The following is an 18,322-nucleotide window of genomic DNA, read 5'->3' on the forward strand; positions in this document are numbered from 1 at the left end:
AGTGATGAAAAATAATAATTATGGAGAAAATATCATGAGTCAGCATTAGCAAAAAGCATAGGAGTTTAGTTATCATATAAGGAGAAGGTGGAGGTTAGGTTATAGAGCAGGTACATAACAAGGAAGAGTCAAGATGATTTTTCAGTGTTTGTTTGAAGGTGGTGGTGCTACCTGTGTTTCTTATAGAAGGTGGAAGTGAGTTCTATAGTTTGGCAATGGTGAAGAAATAGACCAGTTGACCAGAAGGTAAGATGGGCTTTTCTGCTTTTAGAAGTAGTTGATTTTCAGATCTTAGTTGCCTGCCTGGTTGGTATTGGGCAAGTAGTGCCGATCTAGCAGGACAGTCTGTGGGTCTGTAGATTATTTTGTGCACTGTAGTTAGTTCAATGAATGAGATATGGTGGGGAAGTTCCACTCAGCCTAATAGTTTCAGTGAGTTACAGTGGTGAGATGAGAATTTGGCCTTGGTGGCAAATTTGACTATTCATTTGTAACACATTTCAAGTTTGGATTTTGCAGAATTTTGGATATTAGTGCGGAGAGGGGCACCATAAAGGAGAGAGGGTAATAAAAATGTGGTTGCAAGGGTTTGTCTAGTAGAGAGACTAAGAAAGTGTTGGTGTCTGTAGAGCATACAGAGCTTTTGGTGTGTTTTTATGATGTTATTGTTTATGTGTAAGTTATGTGTATTTCTGAGATATTTACTTTACATACCGAAACTGCTTTAATGTTAGGTGACGTAATTATTCCAGAAAGGTTAATTTGTACTACAGATGTTTTTTTTTTTATCACATTAGTGAGCCAGAGAGGCCTTGAGTACTAGCATCTACTTCTTGGAAGTCATGGTTAACGTTCAAGGCCTCTGGCTTACCAAGTTCACAGATGACTGTAAATTAGGAGCTATTATAGATTCCCCCAAGTCACAAACATCTTGCAAGAGGGTTTAACGCAGACAAATGACTGATGCCAAAGCCATAGCCTAAACCTCAATGCCAAAAAATTCATTATAATGCCCTCTGGCAAACTGTCAACCCAAGTTAATTACTCAGTCCATAAAACACCCCTAAGAGTCAACCCAGTAGTGAGGGATCTGGGAACATATGCAAACAGCAGCCTGGCCTTTGACCAAAATGTAGGTAAGATAGTAAGAAAATCATTCTATGTCACCCAACTTATAGGTAAGGGTATGGCATCCAAGTCCAAGGGAGCTATAGTAACACTCTGCTCAGCCCTTATCATTGTTTACAATACCTCCTTTGGTATATACATAACCAGATACTTGCAAGAAGTGGAACACACACAAAAGTTCTCACCAGGAGAATACAGAGCATGAATACAATGTCTTACACTTATCGCCTAAAGGGTCTGTCTATTTATTCAGTCTCCTACAGGCTGCTGAGAGCTTTTCTTTGCCTGGCTTACAGGGCTTCCTCAGACTTGGCACTGATGGAACTGTGGCACATGCACAAAACTAGCAGCACCAGAAACACTAGATCCAGGGAGCTAAACTTTGCTTGTGAAATAAATAGAATGTGCTGGAGAGACAGATATGTGTCCCAAAGGATCCCTGCACTATGGAATAGTCTCCCTATTCTTGTAAAACAGAATTCATCGCTAATCCTATTCAAATAAAACCTTGGCAATTGGATGGGAAATTGTAAACTTACCCTCTGTCTGGCCTCCATGTCCCTTATGGGCAGAGACTGTCTATAAGAAAAGTAGTATTCTAACTAACACCCCATTACAAATCCCTTAGTTCCTTCCCTACTAACATGCCAACCCCCATGTAGATGCCCATGATACTTTTGATTGAAATGGGTTTGAACTGTGTAGCTAGGTGTATAAGGGCCTTAAAAGTCATTAGCCTCGTAACAACCTATAAATCTTTGTCTATATCATTGTAAAGCCTAGTTTTGCTATAATTACTTAGCTAATGACTGAAAAATAATCTTGTAGATTCCTACAATCATGACATAAAGGGTCTATATTAAATCAGCAAACGCTTAAAATAGCGAATGCTTATTTATCGACCTATTAAGAGTGAAACTTTACAATCATGAAGACATGGAGCCATTTTCGGGACTTTGCCCTTTCCTCCACTGTGGTGTAATCTCGGAGTTAGTATAGTTAAGTAGGGTGTGTGTGTGTGGGGCACAGTCCCCCACATTGGTGGGTTTGGGGGTGTGAAGCCCCCCAGTTTATTTTTTTTTTTGTGAAACAGCGATTTTTTGCCCTAGGAAAAAAATTGCTGTCCTGTGTCTTCGAGATTGTAACATTTCGCTTTTAATGGGTCGATACATCAGGGTACGCTAGTTTAAGCATTTGCTGATTTAATATAGACCCTGACATAAAGATAGCATCACCAACAAAACTCACATTTTTCCCATTTTTACATAAAGTTGGTGCGTCATATCAACTATAGCCAGTGTTTACACCACTGAGTGCCTTCTATCACAATACATAATTTCCTGAAACAGAATACATTTTTTGCGTAATGATTTTAAATAAAGAGCGTGTGAATATACATGCCCAGTTGCTAACATGAATGACAATAGTTGTGCCTTTAGATAAAACAAGCAAATTAAATATATGTAGTCACCGGTCTTCCATGGAGTCCTGGCTCTCCTCTAGGACCTGTACCTCCTCGGACACCTTTTTCTCCCTGAAAAAAAAATAGATTGTTTTACAAATTCATTCAGTATTAAACAAAAATGTACCATTTGTTATAGTGTCTGTTTTAAAAGTTATTTCTTAAAGCAGTAAGATTTGAAGAAGACAGAGAAATTGCAGATGCCATTAATTAGTAAATCATGATATTCAATCCACGCTGATTATGGAGAATATGAACATGTGATCAATTATTACATAAATATTAAGTAAAATCATCTATGTATGTATTTAATACCTGATTACATGTTCTGTATTAAAGCTTTCCCTGTTTTTGTTGCTCTTTTTTTAAATAAAGTGATCCCGTCTTGCTGCTCCTGAACTGATTATGATTGTTTGTTCATTCTATTAATTTGGAGTTAATTTGCTGGAGCTGTTTAGCATCTGAAAATTGCTCACCTCTTAGAAATTATCAGAATGGCTGAAGGCCTTAAGAACACAGTTTGTGTAATCATTCATAACCACATTGTTATATTATTTATATAAAGCACATTTCTTCTTTTTTTATAAGCAATTATATGTCCACAATATCTACAGCAAACAGCCTTGACTCCATTAACTTAACAAGTACAGCAACATTCACTTTGGAAAGTGTCGGAATATAAAAGTCTGTTCTTGGAATAAGAAAGTTTTCAAAAATGACAAAAATGCAAAGTATTCTTATTTTTGTTCTACAAAGACACATCTGAAATATATTTTTTTATCTAGGAAACTCGAATACTTAAAGAACAGTGGATTAATTTTCATTGAAGAAAATGGACCAACTCTGTTGTCTTAGTGAATATTTCAAAATCCAGTGTAGGGGTAGCAATCTTTAATAAATCATCCAGTTTTGAATAATGGAACAGCTACAAAAATTTGGATATTTTTGTTATTAAATTACACATTCTAAATTATTCCTTATTATTTAACATTATTAACCTTGTGATAACAACATTAGTTTGTTGATGTTGCTAATTTGATTTCTTATTTTTTAAATATACCTGGTTGTTGCTGTTGAGTAAAATGGGTAACCTATAGGCAGACGAAGACTGAACTTTGAACTCTCAGCATTTCTCTGAAATTCAACCCACCAAGGATTGAAGCATCTCCATGGAATTCAGTAACTGTGAGTTGTGCTGGTAGTGATGCCATTTTCAGAGTTATTTACAAATTTTTTGAGTTAGTGTAACCATGGAGTTGATATATATATAAGTTTGGGTGGGTGGGGACTTGCCCCCACATCAGGGGTGCAGGAAAAATTGCCCCCTGTAAAAAAACACAAAGTATATTTGTTCAGGGGATGGAGTTTGGAGATTATGATCCGTAGCAGGACCAGTCATAGCTGAAGTGTGTAGAACATAGCCATAAATCCATTATTACAACGTGAGCTCCAAAATATTTCAGTTCTCCTTTGCTGAGACTAGAGTTGCAATGATGAAAACATATGACTTATTAAATCTTTATCAACTTCTTTGCCCAAGAAAACTTGACTTTTTCTTTTTCGTATATGTATAAATCCTGGCTTTGCAATTAGGTTTCCTTATTTCACTAGTGTTATTGCATCTAGCTTCCATCACTACCTTTGATTTTTGAATATTTTCAGATAATTCTACCACCAATTTGATTTATGACTGTATGACTAAAATATAAACACCTATAACTAGAGAGCCAACCCCTGTTTACCAGACTACTCTTGTTTTCAGATGTTATAAAAGATGATTGTGATATTCTTATTGCGAAGAGGAACATCCTTCAAAGTCTGAACTAGAATTGTTTTATTAACAGTGCAGTAGATAGTAAGGCATCAAAGTTAAGTAAAAAAAACACCTTATTACGAAACTTCACACTTCAGAGAAGCTTCAAGCTCATTTTTTTCCTACAGAAAAGAAGCTGAATTAGCTAAATTACAAGGCTAGGAATAAAAAAAGAAGTGATACCTTAGTTACATACATAGAATTAGAATCAATAAAAATAATACCAAATAAGACACATCTAAAATCTCAGGTTTATTCATAAAATACATTAAATTCCAAATGAACAATATTATATTCAGAACTGCCATGAAAACTGAAACACTTCCTTCATTTTAAACAGCTCACGATGGTCATTTGCAAGCAAAAAAAGCCTTGCTGAATTTCAAAACAATGCAAGAATTGTTATATATTAAATACCTTATAAAAATCCATAATACATAAAAATATACAATAAATAAAATATTCACAGCTTAGCTGCTCTACATTTCAAAAAACTGGCAATAAGGACATGGTAATTTAATCCAGGGGACTGTATTGTATCAAGTAGCAACTGCTAATAGAATTCCCTTTACTCTAAGTTTGTCTCCCAATCCTCCTCAGGTGAGCAGTTACTTTTTCCAATATATAAAACGCAATTTTTTGAAGCATTTCTTAAGTTTGGCTGAACCTGCATAATGCATTATGTGCATCATGTCTTTTTATAGCATAAACATGTTCATCAATCCTAGATTTCAAAGCACATTCCATTTTGCTAACATAGAATGTTATGCATAAATAGCTGCAAGCAAATATACCACTCCCCTTGTGTTACAGTTCTACATGGAATGGATTACAGCATGGGCTTATTGAAATATTTACAGAGTCATATATAAATTTATATTATGAACATGACCACATTGTGACATACCTTTATTGTGTTTTAATACTAGTTATTGCACAAGTATTACTGCAGTCATCTAGGAAAAAATTATTTCTCCAAAATTTATCTAATTTAGAAAGTAGGCCAGTTGAACCAAATATGGACTTCCAGTTCTTAGACATGGCTTTTTTTTAATTTTTCCAGTTATTATATTAAAATAAATAATTATAACTCTGCTGTTCTTGGTTATTCTTTCTGTATTACACTGGTCTCAGCCACTGTTTGACAATAAACTGGTTGAAACCCAAAAGGCTAGTTGATAATAATCTCAGAAGCAATTGCATTAATAATAGACTCATTCACAGGATACTGGTTTCAAAGATTCCATCACTTCCACAAATATGCTATTAAAAGTGAAAACACAACAGAATCCAGGTGAAATAAAAAAGTAGCACAAAACCCCCATCACCCAAAACCAAAGGAACCAAGTAACCAAATATGATTAATGAGTGCTTTTGTTCTGTGCTATACACTGAACCTCATCAGTATGCTTTAGTTTCTGTGATGTTTTTGAGAAAAATGTGCTATTATTAGAAACTAATATGCAAAACTATATCATTTGGCCTTTTATCAGGATTCTTTTTTTGTCAGAGGCGGTGGTAATTAGAACAATGTAAGTAACCATTTCACAAAATAGGTTTATGTTAGACGAGAGACTGATAACAAATACCAGAATAATCCTTATAGATTATAATATCGAAATAATGGGCCTATATCATTTCATTGAAAACTCATTTCATTGAAGCTTAATTCATTGACACATATTCACTGAAAGCTCACTTCACTGAAAACCCAATTCGCTGAAAGCTCACTTCACTGAAAACCCATTTCACTGAAACTCATTTCGTTGAAAGGTATATATGGCCTATTTCCCACTGTTGTGCGATCCTGGAGTTAGTATATAAAGTAAGGGGGGTGGGGGGCACAGCCCCCCATATTCGGGGGGGTGTGGGAAGCGAACACCTCCACATAAATTGGTTATATGTTGTCTCCTGGAAGAATTATTTCATTACACTTGTAAGTATCCATCTATATGCTTTAAAATATTTACAATATGTGGGGGGCCATGCCCACCACACCACCCAATGTGGGGGGCTGTGCCCCCCCCCCTTAATTTATATACTAACTCCAGGATCGCACAACGGTGGGGAAAAGGCCACATATGCTTTTCAGTGAAATGAGTTTCAATAAAATTGGTTTTCAGTGAAGTGAGCTTTCTGTGAATTGGGTTTTCAGTGAAGTGAGCTTTCAGTGAATATGTGTCAATGAATTAAGCTTCAATTAAATGAGTTTTCAATTAAATGATATAGTCCCAAAATAATGCATAGTGCCACTGTCATAAGAATGGCTACATTCAAAAAAATCTGTTGTCTCATTCAAAAACGAAAAATCCTGCTGTGCTTGTTCACTACATCCCCAGAGTATAAAGATGCCACCTAGGTACTTCAAGTATAGTTTAATGCTGTCTAGTTTCTCAATACCAAAGAATGATGTTTGCAAATTGTTTGCAAAGGTTACCCCCAGGACAATTCCCCTAACCTACTTAAAGAAGTAACTATCAAAGTAAGTAAAGTTATTCTTTAAAACTGTCTCCATTCTATGAATAGAATATCTCTATATGACAGAAAAAGATCAGTAAGTGGTACTTCATGCATCCACTGTAACCCAGAAATATGTGGAATGACAGAAAATAAATCTTTTACATCAGTTCTAATAAAAAATGAATTGTAAATAAAACCACAAATTTCAATAAAGTGTAAAAATGCTAAGAGTCTTTTAAAATACTTTTTTGTCATCAAAACAAAAAAAATGTTAAGTTTCTGTCCACAAAAACAATAAAAAGTTCAGCCTTAGAACCCTATGTTGCCACAATTGGTCTTAACAGCTGGCTTCAAAATGTAGGTTTTGCGAATCCCAAATATTGCTGGTATAACAGGGTGGATCACAATAAAAAATATTAAATTCTAGAGAAAATCATGCTTTTTGAATAAATGGTTCAACCACATGTCAATTTCAGAACAGGCAATCTTAATTTCATTCATAGCAATGGTTTGATAAAAAAGCTCCATTGTTAAGAAACTGTAACATCTTACTGGAGTTGTCAAAACTCTTCATGATGACTACCCCATCCTCATTAATGGGCTTCATAATTCTTAATGTTTTGTTAGTCATTAATTCAGACAGTAGCCTTCTTTCATCACTAGACAAGTTATGGACTCTATTTTGCTTGCCAGTTACCTAAAGTCAAGTTCATAGAGCCTGTCAAACATGGGCATGGCAGGACATATTTGTAAAAAAGCTGAGACTTAAATGATACATTGTAAATGTCCCACAAAAGGTCAAAATTATGTTTCCTAGTGAAAGCTTAAGTTCTATAGGCAATTCAGTTCAGGGGTAACAGTGAGTTGCCTATACTTATAAATGGTAATATCATCTAGAAACAGATTAATCTCCTCCTTCCACTCCTCCCTTGTGACCCTCTTCCTCTCATTGAACAACCACTATTGTCCACATTTTGATGTTGGTGAGTCACATTCATTGACTGTGGTAACATCTGAGATTTTCTCTACTTTATTCATTTGGATCTGTAAAAAATGGATAATTCCAAAAAATCACCATCATCATTATACTGCTAAGAGTGGCCTAACAAAAATCATTGCCATCACTAGATGGAAGGCCATCATCCCAGACTGTGAAAGTCTAAATAATGTTCCCTGTGTAGGACAGGCATGCTTTTTATCATTTTATATCTAATAAATTTAATTTCTTTACATGTCTGAATTTGATCATAGTTTTGTCTATTCGTTTAAAAATAGAACAATATTCTGCTTCATAAGGTGGAAAAAGCAAGCCAGATGTAATCAAACTAATGAAAATTGGTGAAAACACTAACAAAATAAAACAAAAAAGCACCACCATGGACAGTTAACACACTTAGTTTATTAAATAGACTAAGTGCTTTCATTCTGACAAAAGTCAGAAGTAATCTTTTGTAATATCTACTTAAAATAGGACTAAAGCTTGTCCATTTTTGTATTGTCATCTCTGGAGAGAATGAACATTTGCACAATCAAAAAGTTCAAGTAAGTCATTATGCAGCACTGTGGTCAAATGCAGTCCTTAAAAATAAATTATCCAGCTGAAGATGTCCAAGTCGGTGTGAAGAAAATGAAAACACTGTCATCTGTGTTAGAATGTCTGGCATGAGAGTTGTATATATTCTCAGATTGACTTGTATTGTATGCCAGCATGCCTACTTGTGAAAATGTAAATACATTTTAAAATGTTGAATATTTCCCTGTTTATACAGAATGTTTAGAGAAACTGTCATTGTTTTGATACATTTCTAACTGAGCATGTTTGAGAGGGACATTCTAAAGTACAAACTGTGGAGAATCAGCTGAACAGTGAATGATGTCATTAGAATGTTCCTGTATGCTAACTGATTATTTAAACAGCTGCTTGACAGAAAAAGAACTTTTTCAAAAGGCTATTATATTTAAAATAAGACAGTTGAGACTGCATTATATTCAGTTACAGTGCTGTGCAGTCAGTGGACACCCATGAAACAGAACTCACCAAAAAACTGTAAGCCTGTTTTTTCCTTGCTGTTATGTATTAGATTAGATCAGGGTCAGTATTCTTTAGTTAGATTAGGAAAACTTAGTTATTAGGATATAAATTTTCCAGAATAAAGGACACCTATCCTGCAGGTTTACATTTCTGGTGATTGAGTTCTGGTGTTTATTGAAAGGTACTGATTTAAATTCTTGTAATCATTTTAGTTATTATTAAATATTTTTCACTACTTTACATTGTGGCTGGAAATCAGTGTTTTTCTTTAGAGATTAGAGAGTGCATCTACCTGTTTGATACTCCCCAGGTCACCTCGAAGGCCTGTCACTTATGGTCATAGCTATCATTTATTTTTGATATTTATTTTTCATAATTGGACACCCCTTTAGAAAGGCATGAAGACACTCTGATTGTTGGCAGGACTACCATGTTATTTTGGGAAGGGACACAGCTGGAAATCTGTGTCAGGCTTTCTCAGAAGTGTTTGGATGTGTGAGATTTAAATTTACTTTGAATGTGACTGCATCAGAGGTCTTAAACTTGGACACATTGCTCTGAAATGTGTAATAAGGAGTTACATTTGGGGTAGACAGAGGTATATAGTCCAGTCACAGGAAAAGAGAACATGTTCCAGTTGTGATCTTAGGAGAAAATTGTGAAATATTACTCATTTCTAAGTCACAGTCTCATACTGCAATCAGTAGTGAGGATTGAAGCTCCTTAGTTACTGACCCAAGATAGTAAGGGATGTCACATTTAATTGGTGACACTCCAGTGGGATATGGCCGGATGTCACAGTTGGCATAACTTGTTTTCAATTTTTTTTCAGTTTTCATTGCTAAAGTATGATTAGGTGAAGAAACACTTCCAATAGATCTTAAAACTAATGACTTACCAAACCATTCCTTCAACAATGACAATTTAAATCTATACACATTGGTGTTATCTGGCCCTCTTGATGTTTTATATTCAAAGCACTTGATAAATTGCATATTGGCAACAGTATTGCCCTATAGTGGCAATCTTCCATGACCAAAACTGTTATCACGGAGGCTGGCACTGTTGGAAATTGCAACAGTGCAGGCTTCCATTTGTTACCAACTGTGTCAGTAGTTGAATGATTTGAGTGAATTAAGTGGTTCTGCAGCAACTGCAGGAAGAGCATTTTGTGCAGACACAGATTCTACTGTGTTAAATCAAATGGACATGCCAAGGTAAAATTAAACCAGGAACCAAAACAAAAGTGTCACCTATGGCACCATTACAAAAACAATAAAAAAGAATAATTCTGGCCAAGACAAATCTAAAACTCAAGTTTATTCACACAAGTTAAGTGCTCTCACTCCCAAATGAACTGAGACTTCTTTAGAACTATCATAAAAAGAAACCATGTCTTTATATACAGAGCTCATATAGGTCATGTGATATAATTGTAAACAATAAAAACCTTATTGCTGTCAAAATAATGCCAGCCTTATTTATGTATTAGTTAAAAAAAAACTTATGAAAATACAGAATATAGAAAACTACTCAATAAATAACACATCTACACTTTACTATTCTAAGTTTCGAAATGTTGGCAATAGATTAAGTAACAAGTGCCAAGACAATTCCTTTTACTTAATTTTGACTCCCAATTTCCCTCTTTTTGGTGATATGGTGATATTTATTCTCTAATATCTATTTGTCTATCTACATCTCTGTCTATCTATGTATATGCGAAACACAAGATTTTTTGAAACTTTTGCAAGTTTGACTGTGACTGTGTAATGTTTTACTTGTATCATTCTTTTTATGGCATGAACATGTTCATAAATCTTAAATTTTAAAGCAAGTTCCATTTTGCCAACATAGAATACAGTACACAAAAGTAATTAAGCAACATACACCATCCTCCTTGTGTTTTATGATCTTTAACCTCCCCATTACTAGATTCAACTATGACTGGTATAGGTATGTTTCTTAACTTACTCCATATTTGACCATTAACTTCTACTCAGCAAAAGAAGGTAGAAACAAATTTAGTAATGGAGGAAATAGTATTTTAAATCAATAGTCTCAAATTAAATGTGCAGGCCCAGGTATTTTCTCCCTATACTTGATAAAAAAACTTTCTGAAATGTTATAAAAATTGTATAATATAGTTTACAGCATGATTTTACTAAATTATATCTATTACAGAATTATGTCTAAGTCATTCTAAAACTGTGCTACTTTCTAAGCTGAACTTTGACCTTCCAGACCTTAATAATTATAGATCAATAGCCTTAATTAGCATGGACATAAACTCCTGACAGTGAGTCTTGCAAATGAAATTAAATCTATTATACCTGAAATTATTTTATCTTTTCTTTCATTAGGAAAACAAACACTAGACCAGATTTCTACTGTTGAATTAGTAACTGCCAGTTAAAAGACCAATATGCTGCCTTCTGCCTCCTGTATAAACGCTTTTAAGTTTTTTTTTTTACTTAAAGTTCTTGAAAACTCTAAATAGGGAACCTATTTTATTAACAAAATGAGAATTCAACAATAATTTGATATGTCAATTACAATCTATCAAAATAATAAGAATTTTCATCTCCTTTTTAAATACATTATTTATAATACCTCTGTTAACACCATTTTTTTAAATTGCTCTGTAAAAATTGCAATGGAATAAGTCAAATGTGCTAAATAATTTTAATAAAGTGTTTATCTTTCTTGTCATTTGTCATTTTTATTGTAGCTTTTGCATTTGGTGTAATTACTTAAAACCCATGCCCTAAAACTGAAATTTCTCAGACTTTATTAGCAGCAAACCATTATTATAATGTTTCATATTATAAGCATTAAATTAGGTAATTTAATTTTGTTTGACCTTACAAATAATTGACCTTATCTAAATATTCTCTCTCTCTATATATAATTAAACTAGTTAACAGTTTTAAAAATCTGGGCATTATTTTTTTCTCTGACTTTAAACGTACTTAATAAAGATAATAGAAAATGGAACAAAAGTTCTGTTTTTTATTTTCATGACAATGTTAAACATGAAATGCATTTGACTGGAGTTTATACAATGTGAATTTTATTACTGTTTTAATTAAATATATTTTTGGAGCTTTTCCTCCCCATGCCTCCAATGAAAATGAAACCTCTGAAACCAGTCAGAGATTCCCGGTAAGCAAATGTTATTAATAATAATAATAATAATAATAATAATAATAATAATAACAATAATACATACCTAGCAACTGTCCAGATCTTTGCAAACTGTCCACATTTTTTCCAAATATGTTTGCTTTGTTCCCTCATAAAATTTATATTTTGGTGCAAAATGTGGAGGTTTGATGTGATTCAATAATGACAGACATTTGAGTTTCAGTCTTCATATCCTTCAGGAAATGAATGCTAACACAAAACCGGTTATTCTATCAACTTTCTAAGTTTGTAAGAGCAATATTTAAAATCTGCCTCTATTTTTGTGTCTCCCCCCATTATTTTTGGCTTTGTTCAGATTTTTTTGCACTAAGAGGTTGAGCAGTATGATGAACACCTTTTCCCATGTTATTTTTTTTTTAAATTACTCACTGCATGCAGTTAATAAATCATGTTTTCCTGCTCAGGGTAAAATGCTTGACATTTATGTTTCAAACCCATGACAAGCTACCTATGATTGAATACCCCAGTCAAAAATACTCTTTGTTGGAAATTTTCAAATCATAGACAATGAGAATACAATAAACTACAGTCTCAATAAAAAAGCAGAATCATAATAGTTTGATGATCAATATATCTTCAGTTAGCTGTTAAGTTTGATAGATTTGGAATGCTTTGTAAGAAACCCACTAACCCAATATCCTCACACTAATCAGATGCACAATTATTTTGTTCAAGATTTACACATTCTCACTACTACTTTGGTTGTCTGGTAAGTTGTACTTAACCAAACCCTCATCTCAGTACTGTCCTAGCCAGTCACCTCCTACTATCACCTAGATACTGCCTGCAGCTCTACTGTCTTGGGTAAGCAGTACTCCTTGATACAGATAGCCTTTCTAGAATTCTGGGCATTGCCAGTTTCAGAGATGAGGTTTTATCTACTATTTAAATTAGAGTTTCTTCAGACTACATGGGCAGGTGGTAATGTTTATGTCCATGTACATGCTAATTTTTTAAATAGATCATCTTACCTTTAAACCAGGGCGTCCTCTTCTACCAGGTGAACCCTGAAAAGCAAATATCAGACATGAGAATGTTGTCATAACAGAAATACAACTGACAAGAAACAGTGACAGAAATTCATACATACATGATTTAACCAATTCAAATCAATACATTTGCTTGTGTCTTGATATACCACAATCAGAAAACCTATTTGTTGTGTTGAAAATGAAAAACTACATGCAAACTGAATACTCATTAGAATCTCTCAAAGCATTATTGCTCCCTTGAAATGAGTTCTGTCTTTTAAAAAATGCTGTTTGAAAGAAAAAACTGAATTATACTCCAAGTCAAAGAAATACATGAACAAGAGCTTAAACTAACAAAGGCAAACTGAAAAAAAATATGTCACTGCATACAATGATAATGATAAAAGGGTGAATATGCTGAAATACAGAAAGTGATGAGTGCCCGTTTTAAAAATGAAGGCAACAAAGTGTATTTGAACGAATGCCATTAAAGATAAATGGAGTGTCGCTATTACTACGAAATGGAAATATTGTATATAGATAATTGTGTTAGGGCTGTCAGCATATCAGAGTACAATCTACAGGAAAAAATGAATGAGAGGAGGTAAATTAATAGGAGACATATCTCTTTGTGTTTGTTGAGGAAAGTTTATTGTAAGACAACAGACATGAAAACAATGATGACAGGAAGTGCTAATGACAGGACATGCTGATGGTCACCCATGGACTAGAAAAAGCACTATATCCAGTGGCCGATCCAGGGATTTACAGAAGGGGGGGGGTGCAGTCTGGAAAGTACACCAGCACTGGAGAAGAACACTGGGTGTCAAGGTCTGTTTAAAGATCATGTTAACATGATCTGACAGCACATGTGAAAATGCAGCAATGTACATTCTGTTGTACAACATTGTTTGGTAGCTGTGGTAGTGGATGGAAGCAACTCCTATCCAGTATACAGCAAATTTACAGACAGCAGCAGGTGTTTCAAGGTATACACGGGTGAGATTTGGTTACCTATAGAAAGTCACAGTCCCCTTCCATAGTGGCATAGCTTGCATGTGCATTGTGATAGCCTAGTAAAGAGTCCCAGTGAAGGCAATATCACTACAGCAGGTATAGCAAACAAGCAATTTTTTTAATGATGTCTGAAAACGATGAATAACTTAAGAAACTTAAAGAAATAGTTATGAAAAAAATATCCCAAACAAAAACTAATTTTTAGTATATGCAATATATGAAAACAAATGCAACCATTGCAGCATATCACAGAGAAATATAACCCAAAATCTACTTTACTGTCATGTAATATCAAATATAAGCCAGAAGCACAAACCTTTGGGTGAATCAGTAAAGATATAATTTAATTTGTGCTATAAATAGCAACACAAAACACTTTCTTCAGCAGAACGCAAAAATGTCTTTTAAAAGTTCAGGGCCAATCATCTCATCAACAGACAGTCCCCATAACCACTGCCCAAATGAAGTATCTGGACTGACCCTTCCATGAAAAAAAAAGTATTACATCACTGTATATTTTGTTTCATAGAAACAGTAATCACAGTTTGTATTCCTTCTTGTTCCACCCAAATACACTTCAGTCCTAGAAAGTTAGAATTACTACAGCAAACACCAGGGGCCAGGCATTTCTTCCACCCAATGTCTTTTTTTTTTTTACGTTTTTGTATCTAGTCTGACCCTATCAGGTTAAAAGAAAAAGAAAATAATGATTGTTTTAATGTATTTTTTCATCCACACAGTCATCACAGCTTGTATTCCATCTTACTTCTCCCAAATACACCTTAGGTTTGCAAAGACAGAATTACAAAAACAAGACAAGGCCAATAATTTCATTTGCAAACAGCCCCCATAACCTACCTAAAAGATCTGCTTTGACAGTGACAGGATAAAAAATACATTAATGTATTTTTCTTTCTCTTAACAGTAATTTTCAGACTGACATGATAAAACAAAACAAAAAAAATGTAGCATTAATGTATTTTGTCTCATACATACGTACTAGGTTAACTGCTTTGTGCGCGACTTGAGCTTAGCATTTTTTTTCCACAGGTCAGAATCAAATCGTGTACTTTCTGTCTGTGCAGAAACCACTTTGTTCAATATACCATCCCTAAATCCCCATCAAATAGTAGCAACACATATTCCAGCTTGCTTTACAAAAATGTGCATTAGTCCTACAAAGTAATAATTATAACAGCAAGCAGCAGGGCTAATAATTTCATCTACAGACAGCCCCCATACATATTTTTGTTTACAGTATCTGGACTGACCATGTCAGGTTTAAGCAATAACTAAATAAAACACTTGCTGCATAAATATAGTTTTTCCCACAAAAGCAGTAATCACAGCTTGTATGCATCTTACTTCATCCACAATAATACATTAGTCCTGTAAAGACAGAATTACAACAGCAAACAGTAGGGTCACATTTCTTCCACAAACAGCTCCCAAGCCCTCTGCCTTCCAGAAGCATCTAGACTGAACTGACCCTTCTAGGATAAAAATAAATAAGACAGTAGCTACAACTTGTATTCCAGCTTGCTTCACCCAACTACAAATTATTCCTACAAAGCCAAAAGTACATTATCAGACATACAATCATTTCATCTACAAACAGCCGTGGGCCCACTGCTACCCAAAATATCTTGTTTGACCCTGCCAGAATTAAAAAAAGGCTTACCTGCTGCTATCCAGAGAGATTCCAGGATCGTGTTTTTCTAAACAAGATAAAGAAGTTGCTTCCTTGTCATGTGAATGCTTCACTTTGTTATGAAAATAACTGTGCCCCTAAATCTTCAAACAGGTTCCTTTACTTTGGATGAAAGGATGGGATGGGTAGGGCTACGCACATAATAGGGAAGAGGTATTCTCATGTCAAACAGTTGAAAAAAAGTGAAGAAATGTATGAGTAAATTAACTTGCCAATAGGCGCGACTAAACTTGTCAATAACAGCGAGATGTATATTATTAGCATTATCGCATTCTAAACTATGGCAAGGGAAAAACTTCAAGGTACAGTAATACATTTTAGGCATCTTGAGTGGCAGAGCTAAAGAAATTCTAAAAAATGCAAAAAACTACAGTTATTTTGTAGCTGCCATTTAAGTACGTATCGCTCTTCTTTCTCATTTCTGCATTATTTAGATGAGTTCCTCTCGGCCTCCACTTGAGACTGCCACGGTGGTATGGCGGTAGCATTGTTACCTCACAGCAAGAGGTTCTCCCGTTCGAGTCTTGGCATGGCTTGGGAGTGCCTTCTGTGTGGAGTCTGCATGTCCTCCCCGCGGTTGGGTAGCATTCGAAAGACATGCGTGTGTAAATGGGCGTGCCTTCGTTGAAGGTTGGGCGTCGAGCTGGCACCTTGGCATTTCGTAAAAATCTACTGCTAATCATTAGCGGACCGGAGTTCTGTTGTGGTGACCCCTTACCAGGAAAAAGCCGAAAGACAAACAAAAACCTCTTGGCCTCCCCTTGCGATCTTTATCAGTCAGGATGGAAGACGTGGTTGGAGTAGGCACTCAGGATTTCTAAGATGACTAGCTCCTCCAACTGCATCTTCCATCATGACTTGTAATCTAAAAACATAAAAAATAAAGCCTCTGTGGGTTGAAATTGGAAAATATAACAAATGAGGTACACTCTCATCTGTTTGCAGTATATTTTCCAATTTCAGCTGAAAGAGTTTAACTTTTTTTTCTGTTAGGTTTTATGGCAGGTTGTCAAAAAGGGGGTGGTGCGTGCCCCTGCACCATGGCCTAAATCCGACTATCTCACACAGATATTGCATATAGTCCTAGGGAGAAGGGATGACCAAAATGACACAAGTATCCTTAGGATGACAGAGAATGAGAAGGCATTGTTTACATGGAGCAAGCTTTCATTATGAAGGATGATTAATAAATATCTTTTGTTCTTAACAGCCTTCAGAAAGCATGTCGCAGTCAGTTAGTACTAAAATTTAAATGGTAAAAATAGTTGACTTAGACTCACAGTCAGGTCTGTTTCTCATAGTCAACTTCATTAAATAAAATCAATGTTCTGTCAAATGTTTATATGAAAATAGAATTTAAAATGAAATTTCAGTTTTAGATTAGAGGTACTGGAAAATACAATTGGCAGAAGCTTCTGATACAACACAGAACGCTGATGAGGCCATCTTATGCCTATTCAGTCTGAAATAAGGAGTTTTTTTAATTAAGCTCTACATTCCTTACTCACTTTGGCAGAATTATATCATAGATGCTGTATATATGGGAGAAATATACTTCAAAAATGAACCAGTCAATTTGGGCATTCTTTGAAAAGCTAGAGGACGGGGATAATGTTTCTATTAGTTGATAAAAATATAGAATCAACCGGAGATACTACTAATGACAAGCAAATGTATGATTATCGTATGATTGTGGTGTCATGTTACGACATGCTGAAAATACTTTCTGTACCTAGCTTTACGGCCTGTACAAGTAAGAGAACCTGTGACTTTTGTTACTGGTGTTGCTCATCTAAATGTAATTTTGCAGGCAAAATCTTTTAAGCAATATGGCATGACAGGGAATATGTTGTTGTGCATTTATGTCACTTCTGGGATGACCAAAAAATATAGTTCATACATGACTGTTTTGATCTCCCAGTAGGGTTGTTATATAAAGTAAAACATTACAATTTTATAATGGCACTTTTCTTACATTAGCTAAGTATCTTGATATATAAATATATATATATATATATATATATATATATATATATATATATATATATATATATATATATATATAGTCATTGGATAATTAAGGAATAGCAGTTACTGCACTATTGTTTATAATATAATGCACACAAGATGAAGTAATGTGCATTAAATAAATTTGGTGCAATGATATGCCATAATGAAAGCACATCCTGATAATTGTTACACTGACTACAAACTAATCCAACTCTGCAAAGTAAAAATACACATACATTTTATTGTCAGATGAGGCTGTATTAGCTAATATTATCACTCCTAAGGACCAGCCATTTTTGTTAAAGCTTATATTAGATTTTTTATAAACGTACACCAAACAATAACTAAATAAACGGAAACTGAAAATTCTGGAGTAGCATTCAAAGAAGCAATATACATTAGTACAACATACTATGCAATGCACAGGCACAACATTTTTGTTCTTTATGTATCTTGTGAAAATTCTCATGTGACTATCAGTGTGTAACAAACATATACGGTCCAGGTAAAA

At 34.5% G+C, this 18,322-nt stretch overlaps 1 protein-coding gene across 1 annotated transcript in view; it reads right to left on the reverse strand.

Moving 5' to 3' along the window:
• The window catches only part of LOC122796879 (collagen alpha-6(VI) chain-like), a 1,248,728-nt gene that overhangs the window by 440,347 nt on the left and 790,059 nt on the right, over nucleotides 1–18,322 (reverse strand). The window contains exons 23-24 of the mRNA XM_044065630.1: nucleotides 13,074–13,109; nucleotides 2,600–2,662 (exon numbers count right to left, since the gene is read on the reverse strand). Of these exons, the coding sequence (XP_043921565.1) occupies nucleotides 2,600–2,662; nucleotides 13,074–13,109 (99 nt within the window). The remainder of the gene's footprint in view (nucleotides 1–2,599; nucleotides 2,663–13,073; nucleotides 13,110–18,322) is intronic.

This window comes from Protopterus annectens, chromosome 3.part0 (assembly GCF_019279795.1).
Source record: "Protopterus annectens isolate FY-2018-M chromosome 3.part0, PAN1.0, whole genome shotgun sequence".
Taxonomy (NCBI): domain Eukaryota; kingdom Metazoa; phylum Chordata; order Ceratodontiformes; family Protopteridae; genus Protopterus; species Protopterus annectens.